Here is a 13,522-nt window from a genome sequence, read left to right on the forward strand (position 1 = left end):
ATGTCTATACTGTTAGCCTATCTTGTGCTGAAAAATGGCATTAAACCCTACAACAGCAACAACAACAGCTATTGCTACCACTCAACCACATGCTTATAAAATTCATTTAAAAAGATCATACAGAGAGAGAGAGAGAGAAACAGAGCACACTATCTCTTCTTCAAATACATTAACAGATCATAATATCTTTGGAGAACTACTACTGCCTCGCAAATCCAGCCCTCCTAGGCTAAAACTTTTTCGCTAAAATGCTGAAAGTTTTCTGCCAACTTAGGTGACAGAGTGATTTCTGCTTAATATGGGGATTGGCACCAAATCCTGTGAATACTTAAAGTTACTACATCCACTCATGTTATGTAACATACTCTCTATGGACAGAGAGGCCTCAAAGTCCAAATACAAATATTTTGGAAGTTTTCAACCTTAAAGCAAGTTTGAAGAGTGTTCTCTTTGAAGAGACATATACTTCCTGTATAAATTTCCAAATGTTCATCCTTATTTTCTTTCTTTGACAGCAAAATGTATGGCTTTTTGGTATGATCACTTTGCTATCTTTACACACTTAGGCACCCATGCATTGGCCGCTAGTGTGACCCCTCATATTGTCATAGTTGTATTTAAATGTGCACCTCTGTTGTGTGATGTAGAATTTTTTTATAATGCTGAATAATTTCTGCTATGGTCTTATACATGCAGGAAAGTTTTCCATATTAATCTAGTCTTAGCATCCATTTTATAGTTGTATATATGATGCTTCACTGATTTTACCTGTATAAGCCATCAGTTGACCTTTCCCACAGGTAGCATATCAATGCTTCAGTTCATTTTATGTGCATGTATTGTGTGTACTTTTAAAAAACTAGATTGCTGCTGTATAGTTTCAGCAACATTCAGATACAGGTAAGTTTTCTGTACATAGGTTAATCATAGTGTCCACTTCATAGTTACTAAAAGTGAAGCTTTGGTGTTTTTACTTGTACAGGCAGTCAGTGGGCCTTTCTTGTAAGTAACTTTTATTAGAATTTATATTTTAGTGTCAACTTAGTAAGTATTAATAGCAATGCTTCAGTACTCCACCATTTACTGCTGCCACCTGTGCCTTTTTACAAGTAAATGTCACTGTGTAGCTCCAAGTCCATGAAGCAGGATGCCAATATTGTCTACTTTTTGTCTTACAAATTTAGACCATGGGCAAGACCAGGTGTAAGCTTTGTAATCATATGAAACACGAGACTGACAACTGTACTTTTGTAGATTGTTCTGGTTGGCAATCTATGAACGCATGTCAGTTTTGCATATTATAAGCAGAAAGTCCAAGGGCTGTTGTAGTGTAGGTACTTTGGGTGAAGGCACTAAAGTGCACCTTGAGGGACAAAGAAATCATGAATTTACACACTGACAACACAGTCAGGAATGAATGGCTTTGTCATGGGTATCACACTCCGCGATTCATCAAATACGAAGCATTCCAAGCTATCATGGTCAATAACGGCTCCATCTCTTTCACCATTGCATCTTGATAAACCATTCTTGGCAGAACAAGTAGTGCATTTTACTGAATTGGCTCAACACCAAATTGCCTATTGAGCAAGACTGAGATGAAAGCAATCCACCTAAGTTACTATCTCATTGCAAATTTTGCCAGCTTAGTGCCTCAATATCCAGATGATATAGGTTCACTTTGTTTTCACACCATTACATAGCTACCATTTGGAAGTTACCTGATCTCGCTACCATAGTCAATCATACATTGCCAAGAAGGTAGGCTTTTATTGACTATATTGGAGCAAGATTGACATTAAAGAAAGCCTGCTCAGATATTTCATGCATCTCAGCATAAATAATGGCGCAGTGCCATGCAATAAATGGTGCTGTTCTGTCAAAACGACTATTCCTTGCATATCAGATTGTGACGGGTAACTACTACATTCGATGTTACCATTTAGCCAAAGGATGGACCAGTTCTGCACACCAAATAGCCACTAACTCATCACCACACAAATAACATCACGTCACCTAGAAACGACGAAGTGTTTTTGCAAGCTCTGTCGTCTTTGCAAGATCTCAGTGACAGAAGACTGCTTTCTTAGCACGAGTCAGGGAAATCTTTCACTTCTTGCCACCCGAGTTACACTTTCCACCTTCTCCGTCCACAGCTCGGACCAAAGCTCTAGCGTTTGTTGATATGCTAATCAACAAAGACCAGAGTTCACTCGGGTTGAGTGGCTGACGTGGAGAACACTACAGACACATCGCAAGAATGGGAATGGCGAAGCCCTTGTTAGTAAGCACATCAGATGCCGTCTTGCACAGTGCAGTAGATACATGTTTTGTAGAATACAAATCATATCACCCGCTACCAACATAAGAAATTTGACAAATTTGTATAGGATACAATGGTCTTGTTACTATCGGAATTGGCCATCTGAATCTGGCTGCATTAGGTCAATAAAGATGCCGATCCTGCCCATTATGTTGAATTATGAGCCAGCTTACATTGATCAACATCCCATTGTGCCGTCATGGCATTAGTGCACTGGCACTCTTAAGGTTTAGCCTATCCATTGTGCTAAAATGTACCCAGTTTACTCCTTTGCCAGTTGTGCTACAGTATCTACTTAATACGGGTACTTCATGGGGGTGGGTGGGTAACGAACCTGAAGATCAATTAAAAGTTAAAAGACCAGGGTTCTCGAGAATCAGTGCAGATAAAAACACACAGAATGGAATCTTTCGACACCTTTTTTCTCTCGCTGCTATCAGGTATAGATTGCTCATGGTCAGTACTGAACCCAATCTAACTTTCAAATATGCCTGAGGGGACTGCTTACGATTTTCTATCACGTTTTCCGCCCCAGAGAAATAACATTAACGATAAAAGGCTATCGTTACATCATCTCCGAAGCGCTTCGTCATTGTGAAAGATACATCAAACAGGTCTATCCGATCTGCTGTAAATTTTGAATTCACACGTCCAAAGAGATTGGCATTATGTCCAAGTGGATCTATAATGGGTACTATTCTAGCTGAAAAAATACGTTCTTCCTACTCTTACTAGCGATGGCCGGCAGAATTAGTGAAACATGCTTGTTTAGTAGATCTGAATTACTTGCAGTTCCGACAAGATGGGACAGAATAACTCGTGACGGTTCATGCTCTTATTGCCAAGAACAGGATCCCGTTCATGGGGATCAGATTTTGGTAATGAAATTCGTGTCTACTTGAGACACTTCGTGTCAAGTTCTCATACAGAACCCAGTGCGAGCTCTGACGTGGTACTTAAAAGGGACCGAGCCGGTACGTCGCGGGAGATCACGCATATTCTTACCTCACAAAGTGGAACGGACATATCAGCCCAAACTTTGGATACACTGGGTTATTCTTTCAGCATATCAGAAAATTCTCCCAAATCAACTGAATTTGCTACGCATTTCGGCTCATGAAGTTAGTGCAGTCGCCACAAACATTTCAGCGAAACTGTGAACGAACCTTATCCGTGCAATGGAATGGAGATCAGAGTCCATATTCTCAAGTTTTATCTCGGAAATATTTTATTCCAAAAGGCTCAGTTTGACCTGGTAGGACCAATAGCCACAGTGCAACAAGTTACCTTCCCTGGTCTTTCGACAATTTCGTAGCGACGCACTTCACTACCTATGTGGTTTAGCGGGAGGGAAAAAAATTCATGTTTGAAGCCGCTCCTCGACAGACAGTGTCCATTCTCCACTCCAGTTATCTAGAAGCTGTCACACATAACCTAATGGACCTGAGATGGCCTTTCCGGAGTAAGGGGACATAACTCCATCCACTTTTACATATTCTTATGGTTTTATGATCCGGTAACGTCTTGGGAGAAAAAACATGTTCTTCAATAGTAGCTGCACCCATATAAGAGTACGCCTTCCACTCCAGCAAAAACTTAAGTATTCAAGTAATTTTTGCGCCATTTCCTCTATCAAGGGGAGATCACACTAACTGCCACGAAGCTGTTCAGATGACTTTTAGCTTTTTAGGTGCGCTCTAAAGTTGCATAAGGTTAATTTATAAAGAAAAAGAATTTCCCAAGTTTTCCTCACTTGTTGTACTGGCTATTTAAAAATTACATTTCGTATCTTGGGCATTGTTAAAATAACTTTTAAACCCCACTTTTTTTCTTTTGATGCTTGACTGATGGGTGTTTTTGGGTTCTAGATTATACAGCTTGGCCTTACTTCAGACGTGCACCAATAAAAACAATACTGCTAGCTCCGCTTGGTCATCGTTACTTCCTGGACTTGATATTTAAATTATAAGAAAAAGAGCCGTTAGGTTGGAAAATTTTATTTTCCTAGATTTTTAGAGCACATGGGACAACAACAAAAACAACAACAAAAAAGAAGCAAGAAGAATCACAAGAAGAAAGGAGACAACAGAAGCAGAAAGAAAACCCTAGGAAAACATCAACAGATGAACAGAAAAAAGAACAAAGAAAGTGAAACCATCTACAAGTCAAGAAGTCGCCATGCATAGCCTATCGTGTGCTGAAAATGGCGTTAAACCCCACAACAACAACAAGTCAAGAAACATAAACAGAACAATTGGAAACAACTCCAGAAGAGAGAGAAAGCAAAAGGATAAAGATTTACAAGCTATCGTACGACGAGGAACTTGACGTTCAAAAAAAACGTATGACATAATGGAGATGTCAAGTCTAATTGAAATGGAAAATGAATAATGGAAAGAAGAAAAAATAATAAAAAATAAATTTAAAATAACATTCAAATTCAAATTAAGCCGCGCACTGGCACAACCCATACATTTTTTTTAAATTACCCCTTTAAAAAAAATACATTTAAAAAGAAAACAAACAAAAATCAAACACGTAAAGATCATGGCAATCACTTTGAACACACACATTAAGCCTTCGGGTATCTTTACAGTTAGCTAAGAAGGTGGGTCTCAACTTGAATGGTCTGGAAAACTCAAACGAGGGAGCCCCCACCCCTCACCCCCCAAAAAAATAATGATAAAAGAAATAAAAATAAAAAGAGTTATTAGGCTGGCAAATTTTATTTTCCCAGATTTTTGTGTACTATGCTCAAACACAATTTACATTAAATACAATATCCAATCATATTTCAGCCATAGTGCATGAAAGTAACACAGAGGTCTGGCAACATTTTCTCTATTTGTGCATGTTTCAACTGCAAACAACTTCACCTTACATCTCGCAGGAGTCCATAATATATGTATCTCGCCCGTAAGCTAAAATGTATTAGCTAGCCTGGGAAGGCTGGACCTGCCTGGTATTAGTAGTTCTCCTAAGGTATATCGGGCAAGTATTATTGAAGAAACATATTTTACTGTAACAAATCAGTTTCCAGAAACGATTTTTCATGTGTGTGTTTGAAAGAGTTGATTTAGGTTAGATCAGATTAGATTAGAAGAGACGAAGACTAGTTGTGAAAATTATTTATTTAATTTGCAGTATATGTGTACAGAAGAAAAGAAATTGGTCCTACTCTAAAATATGCAGATCTGACAGACCTAGCTAAACGTATTTGATATTGTACTCGATTATGCATTAAACAAATACTATCGTTAGTCTACACATGCACTTGATACCACTATACAATGACATGTTGAATTGAAACTGAAATATTGAGAAATTCTTCCACATATTCCCCAGTTAACAATAACCATTAGCTTGCACATATAAAAACATATATAGTAATATTCAATTAACGTAACAGATTTGAACTTATTCTGTTAACATGACAAATATGACACTGTTCTGTTCATTTCATGAAATTGTGAGTGTATGCTGACATTATACAATTATTAAGGAGTGAAAGTAACACATGGACTAGGGATCTATGAAACTGTGATGATGTGTTTACCAAACATGGATATATCAGAATATACCGTCCATCAATGGATATGACGGTATAAAGTTCACGTTCACATGAATATATGAAAATATACTGACCATCAATGGGTATGAAGTTATAAAGTTCACGTTCAAAGGAATGTATGAGAATATACCATCCCTCAATGGATATGAAGTTATAAAGTTCACGTTCACAGGAATATATGAGAATATACCATCCCTCAATGGATATGAAGTTATAAAGTTCACGTTCAAAGGAATGTATGAGAATATACCATCCCTCAATGGATATGAAGTTATAAAGTTCACGTTCACAGGAATATATGAGAATATACCATCCCTCAATGGATATGAAGTTATAAAGTTCACGTTCAAAGGAATGTATGAGAATATACCATCCCTCAATGGATATGAAGTTATAAAGTTCACGTTCACAGGAATATATGAGAATATACCATCCATTAATGGATATGAAGTTATAAAGTTCACGTTCATATGAATATATGAGAATATATGACCATCAATGCATATGAAGTTATAAAGTTCACGTTCAAAGGAATATATGAGAATATATCATCCCTCAGTGGATATGAAGTTATAAAGTTCACGCTCACAGGAATAGATGAGAATATATGACCATCAATGGATATGAAGTTATAAAGTTCACGTTCATGTGAATATATGAAAATATACTGAACATCAATGGATATGAACTTGTAATGTTCACGTAAAATTTTTAATATATGAGAATATGCTGTCAGTTATCGGATATGAAGTTATAAAGCTCACAAGACATAAGAATATATCAGAATATTCTATCCATCGGCGGATATGAAGTTGTAATGTCATGCCATTCACATGAATGGCATGAAATTACGATAATACACTGCCCATCGATGAATATTATGTAGCTTTTTTTCACCGTAATATAGCATACACAAGAAATTATTACATTCCTTTCCCATCTGCCAAAGGACTTTCCATCCATACCTATGTTGGGGCATGATCCTTTCATCCCTTAAAACATATCGTTTAATTAGTAGTATGTTTAAGTTATTGGTCATTGCTAAATTTATTGTTTAATTGAGATCAGTAAGTTAGGTAAGCCGAGGACCCTAAAGGTGTCAAGAACCCAACAGAGTCATTTTGTAAAAACAAATATATATATTAACCCTGTTGTATAAGTTCCAGATCAAACTAGATATGACGCAATTGGGGCATGGATGACGTGTGAGAAAGTGGGTTTCCTGCACTGTGGAATATTATAACATTTAAACATCATATATATAATATAATGGTTGTGGTTGCAAATTCCGAGAGATAGTATGGTTATGGACAGATCAAGCAAATGCTGATCGTGTTGCTGAAAAGTCTCAGTTGAATTATGTGCACATACAAACTTTGACATTTATACGAGATACCAAGAGTGTGTCAGTGATCTTTATCGTGCAACAAAGAATTCATTACGAGACCACCGACTTCGTGTAATAATACTTGTTGACAAAGCCCGAAATCATATAGATTAGAACGATTGCGAATGAACAATAGTTATTGCTCTATTAAACATGGATCAGTTATCAAAATACAGCTATACCACCAATAAAGTTAAGGTGAAACGTGCCCATCTCCGTTCACAACAACAACAGGGGCCAAGCCATCAAGATATATACTGCACCGCGACAGGGCAATGAGCAGAAGTGATTCGGTACCAACCGATAGTGACAATACCGATATTCACTGATAATGTATTGATATTGATAATGTATTGGTTTAATAACAACTATCGACAATTAATAGCATCATCGAAAAAAATTCTCAATGATTATCAGTAATTTGTATATAATACCTCTCAAGTGACGAGAATTGACCGAGAAGGAGATAGAGGAAATCCGTCAATCTCGCAACAAAGAATACGTAAACGTTATTTTCAAGCATTACGAAATCGGACCAGGGAGACTTTATAAAATCTGAAATGACACTTTGGTGATGTATACTCCCCCTGCGCGCAGGAAGAGCAGGGGTTGACAAATCCACCGCTGACAGATTAACTCTACGAAGAACAGATGCAAGACATAGACCGGAGATGGGAGCAAAATTATCAAGCGCAGATAGCAAAGTTTATTAAGCGGCATGAAGGAAAATATAGTATAAAGGACAGACCCGGCCCTTGGAAAAGGCAAACGAGGCAACCGCCTTGGGCTCCGCGCTTTCAGGCAATGCACTTTTTTGTTTGGGGCCCCGCGCTCATCGCTTACTGCCTTGGGCCCCGCACATCCTAAGGCCGAGTCTGATGAAAGATAAATGCAAAAGCTGGAATGTGAATTATAAGTCGTGTGCGAACATGTATGTGTCGTAGAGTGTACAGCGGACAACGAGTACGTTCGAGAGCTGAAAGACATGCACGAACAACTGGAGCGTACACTGGAAGACACCAGCGCACAAATGAAACCTGAACTTGAAGACAAGCGCGCATTGGAAGAAGAGAAGGTTCTGTGACTGAGCTTCAGATAAGCGGAGAAGAGCTTAATGGTGGCTTTGCTGAACGAAAATAAAGACGAGTAAAGATGCTTGCATGTGGTTGCTCTGTGACACACTTCCGAAACAATTGAAAACCATGGCATTTCAATTTTTGTGATATGCGGAGAAGATAAAATGGTAAACGAATCATTTCGATCAAGCTGATCATAAGCATTTGCAGTGTCTTGCAGCCAAACTTTAACAATACTAGAGTTAGTCGTATAGTATAAAAGATGAATACCGATAACATTGCTTTGATAATACATGGAAAAGAAAATCTGCAGAGAAAAAAAATATTCATAAACTATCGAGAAAAATGAATTCGTAGAAAAGAAATTCAATAAAATAGAACTATTACGAAAATAAGGACGTTATACACTATTGTCCGATTACAGACTATTCGAATAGTTACAATTCTACATGGCACCATCGGGTATCCCGGTGAAATATTTTTACTACTTGCAAGACTCGTGGAACCTGTCCGCGATTCTCTCTCGGAGCAATACAATCAGCGAACTATTAAACAACAACGAGCCAGCCAACTGCGGAAATTTCTTAATAGCGAGACGGTTGAGTATGCCTCTTTCTACTTTACTTTATTAACTTACTGCTGTTATTATCTGTAACTCTTACTTCTTACTACTTACTACTGTACTTTTTTTATTGACTTTTACTTTTTACTTCAAACAAAAACACGTCCATGCAATCCTGACGTGTGAGCGCTTTGGTACTCCAAGCACGTTAACGGATCACTGACGTATTATTATTTTTTCCCAGAGTGCCAGTATTCTTTTCAATACGATAGCAGATTACGCCGATGTGGAATCAGAATAAAGTTGAAGCATGGTCTGGTTTCGGACAAGACCGGATTGAGTTCATCCGTGGTGATCACGCTTTCGTCCATCGAGTTCGAATATAACTTAGTAATTGTTTTCAAACTACTCAGACGCGCTCTTTTTAATGTTTTCTGGCACATGTTACGTATTCGTGACGATACAATTTTACCCGCTGCCGAGACAACACCGGCCTCCAGTGACGTAAAAAAGTTAAATGGCGCTCGGGGCAAAGATGATGTCCTAAAAAAACAGAATATAAGGGTCATTTTTGAAATAAAATCATCAGCTGTTTTGGCGGTCATAGACTTCTGGCGCCCGGGACAACCATCACGTCTGCCGCCCCCTCCCCCAACCTGTAGTATGCTACTGCCGGCCGCGATCGAGATAGTACTGATAGTGATCCGGATTGAGCCTGCCGCAATTGTCACTGTGTTTGTAATTTCGTGACACCAAAACCAGCTGTCGCATGTGCAGCTATACCAAAAGCAATGTCAACAATTGCGTTTAATCGTTTTTATTAATAGTATGTAGTAACTTAACACCCTTGTCTATACTTCTGTTTCGCGTCAAGGATTTTAAAAAGAAAAACGGTGACGCTGAATATGATCGCCGCGTTAAGGACCAGCTTCAGTGTTCATGATTGTTTTGTTGTTGTTGTTGTTGATTTATTTTATCTTTCCTATCCTTTACAAAAGTACGCCTTTGAGTTACTGGTTCTAATAAGGTGTCCACAAGTGAAGCACATTCTCAATCATTCGCAAATACTTTCCGTTGTTGAACTTGTTTTATACAATGTTGTTCTTAAGAAGTGGGACTGACAAATGTTCACTTTTCAGAAAGAGCAAAACCTTCGTTTTTTTCCTTCAAAAATGCATGGTTTGTACGCTAAACAATCCCGGCATATATATTTACAATGAATGTGTGGGTTATGTGTGGGTAACTGACATCAGATGATAGATTGGTGAAATCTGAGGATTTGTCGATTCTAATTCAACATAAGAACTATTTAACCTCAGAACTGTGGGGCCCCAAGCGGCCGAGTGGTCAAAAGCGCTCTCCGTTACGGATCATTGCCATCTCACTTCTGTCTGCATGGGTGCAAGTCTCAGATTCGGCCAATGTGCGTACGTGAGAAAGCTTGGCAGTAACTTCTCGTGGGTCGGTTCTTTCCGGGGTTTATCCCGGATTCTTCCTCCACCATTAATGCTGGCCGCCATGTATAGCCGCCTATCGTGTGCTGAAAATGGTATTAAACCCCACAACAACAACAACACCTCAGAACTGTTTCTTTTAGATAGACACAGACGGCATCTTGATAAAAATAAGTACAACAGTTATCAACGTATTAAAATCTGGTCGATCTAGGCACTTGATTTTGCAATGAAATAAAATTTTCGTAGATGGTTGATCACTAAAGGTAACCGTTCTCGGATTCGGCCAATGTGGGTATGTGAGAAAGCTTGCCATTAGCATCTCGAGGGTCGGTGGTTCTTTCCGGGGATTTCCCGGGTTCTTCCTCCACCACAATACTGGCCGCCATTTATAGCCTATCGTGTGCTGAAAATGGCGTTAAACCCTACAACAACAACAACAAAAATGAATGGATTGGTCTCGACTGACAAATCCTTGGTCACATCTGCCGCAATAATATCTGTATCCAAGAAATCCTGTGATACTGGTAATGATATGGAAGTGCTCTTGATGATAATGCACTTGAATGTATTTCCCGTCTGGGAAATCGGGTCCTCGACGAAACATGAGAGCTCTGCGAACGACTTGATGGTATACTTTTAACGTAGAGCTAGAAGTAGCATAGTGGGACGATTTAAGGACAATGGAAATCTCAGTCAAAAAGGTGGTGTGACCTTTTGGGGACAAGATTTATAGGGACTATATGAAATCCAATCAAATAGGTCGTGGGACCTTCTGGGGACAATGGGACTTATCATTAATATAGGGACAATATGAATGGAACAGGTGAGGTGACGTCACGGTATTCAAGACTGGTAACAATGTTGCATGGAGCTAACCTAAATTGGACTAAAAAGCGGGTAAAGAAACCTAGAACGCTTGGCGGAAACGGGACTGGTGAGACATATACATAAATAACACATACTACATAAAAACACAAACAACTATACAACTAACTAAAAACAATGTAGACAAGAAAGCGAATCTTTTCGAGGCATATGAGTGGCCCTGGAAAGTGGCTTTGTTTTTTGTTTTGTTAACATCATTGCTTTAACACAGAGGACAACGCATAGGTATTCATCTCTTCCCCAAACATCTTATGACTTGTGGACCGTAGACGAGAACTCTTTTCAAACAGCATTGTCTCTCCTCATAAATTATTATTTTCCAAATGTTTGTATCGGTGATCCGGATAATTGTCCATGATGATTTGACATACATTGGTAAGTCTGTACGAAACAGGATTGATGATACGAGAGTAGGTGATTATACGTTAGTCCACATCTTGCGACGAGAACGGGTGAAGGAAACGAAATGAACCGCAGTTATTTATGGTGGAAGAGCGGATGGAAACGGATTGAGTTTATTCACCAAACCTAAGACTTGTTACAAAATTCCGTCACAGTGTGGAGTCTGTCTTCCAATCCGAAGAGAGCTGACTGCGACGTCACATTCCCTATATAGATGCGCTAGCGTAAGCGCGCAGTGAATCCATGCGACACAGTTTTCAAACATGCCGGAAACTAAGATGATAACTAATTGGGGTGCACCGGCAGTGGAGACTAGAAGCGATGGTATATTATCGGCTACCAAATTCAACACAGGCCTATTTACAGAAGATGTAGATTTTAATTGGGATTTAGTCGATTTTTTTTTCTTCTTCGCAAGAATTTGTTCCGGTACCAGTACCTTCGCCGGCTTCTTCTTCTTTACCACACGCAGATGATCTTAAACAGAGACAGAAAGAAGAATTGGAGAAATATTTGTACAGCAGCAGAAAGAAGCAGAACAATCTTTTCTCCTTCAACTGCAACAGGAGAAGAAGAAGCAAGAAGGAAGCGAAAGGAAGAAGAAGAAGCAACAGAGAAGAAACATTGTCTAGGAGAGAAGGGGGACAGTGAAAATCAAACGGTAACCATACTCTTAGATATTTTGGCAGAGTTAAGTAGTCTGAAACAAATGTATCAGACTTCTTTATTACGAACCAAGAGAAAAAACCTTCCCTAGCCAAACAGTCCAACTCCGTAAACACAACTGCTACACCTAATATACCAAAAACTAGTGATTTCTACCAAATCGACGACAGGAGCCAGTCCAGAAGTAAAACAGTTAAAGCTGATTACTTCCCGTTCCTGAATTATTTTTTTATTATTATATAAAAACGAACACCCAACGGTTCTTTACAGGGCCACCTACTTCTCTCGAAAAGGATATTGTTAACTTTGACAACATCAATTAAAACTCAACATCCCTTTTTTGCCCATGATGTACGTGTGCGAATGCGTGAGTGTAGACATTTTTCGAAAACATTCAAACCAAGAGGCAATTACATTTTCTATCTGGTCTATTCTGGTACAAATTTTACAATCCAATTCACAATACACCGCTATAAAAAGTTCATAGAGTTCTTCTGTCTTTTTTCACACTCCATGTATTTTTTTGTTGAATTTTTTCACTTTCAGTTTTTCCTCTTCTCCCTCACTTTCTCCTCGTTTTCTTTTCTTCTCTTTTTTCTCTTTCTGAACGTGTCGGGGTTCTTCCTTTGGGGAGGGTACCTCTTCTTTCTGTTCTGATTCCCTTTCTTCCTCTTGCTCCTGTTTTTTTTTTTTTTTTTTTTTTAGAGCATTCTGAAGGCCAATGTCTTTTCTCTTCACGATGATAACAGGTATCTTGACTTTTGTCTCTTCTGACACCTGTCTTGCTTTTTTGACGGTCTGGACACTATAGCCCAATGCCCTTTCTTCTTACAGATATAGCAAGTATCTTGACTTTTATGTCGAAAGGAGGGGGAATAGTCCGTCTGTTTGTCTGAAGAAAACTTTCATATGACACATCGAAAAGCTCTGGTCAGAAGTTTGATATGTGTGGCCTCTTCCGTCGTTCTGGTCGGTTTTAGAGTGAAATGATCACTGGAAGGGTAGACACTGGTCTGACATGGATATAGGGACCCATGGCGTTTAAATGTGATCATTTGACTTTTTGCAGTCAAGATGAAACGGTCGCATCATTTCGTGGAGAAACGAGAAGAAAGTAGGAGGCAGAAACGTGATTTATTGCCTCGCACAGTAGCTGAAGTCTTGGCTCAAATTCATACCAGCTATTTTGAAGA

The 13,522-nt window shown here is 38.8% G+C and overlaps 1 protein-coding gene across 1 annotated transcript in view; it reads left to right on the forward strand.

The window, feature by feature from the left end:
* Window positions 1-6,008: 6,008 nt before the first annotated feature.
* Window positions 6,009-13,522, forward strand: part of LOC149789827 (anoctamin-4-like) — a 143,309-nt gene continuing 135,795 nt past the window's right edge. Inside the window, exon 1 of the mRNA XM_089973133.1 lies at window positions 6,009-6,344. Within this exon, the coding sequence (XP_089829259.1) occupies window positions 6,009-6,344 (336 nt within the window). The remainder of the gene's footprint in view (window positions 6,345-13,522) is intronic.

Source organism: Sinohyriopsis cumingii, chromosome 10 (assembly GCF_028554795.1).
Source record: "Sinohyriopsis cumingii isolate HCF-2022 chromosome 10, ASM2855479v2, whole genome shotgun sequence".
NCBI lineage: Eukaryota > Metazoa > Mollusca > Bivalvia > Unionida > Unionidae > Sinohyriopsis > Sinohyriopsis cumingii.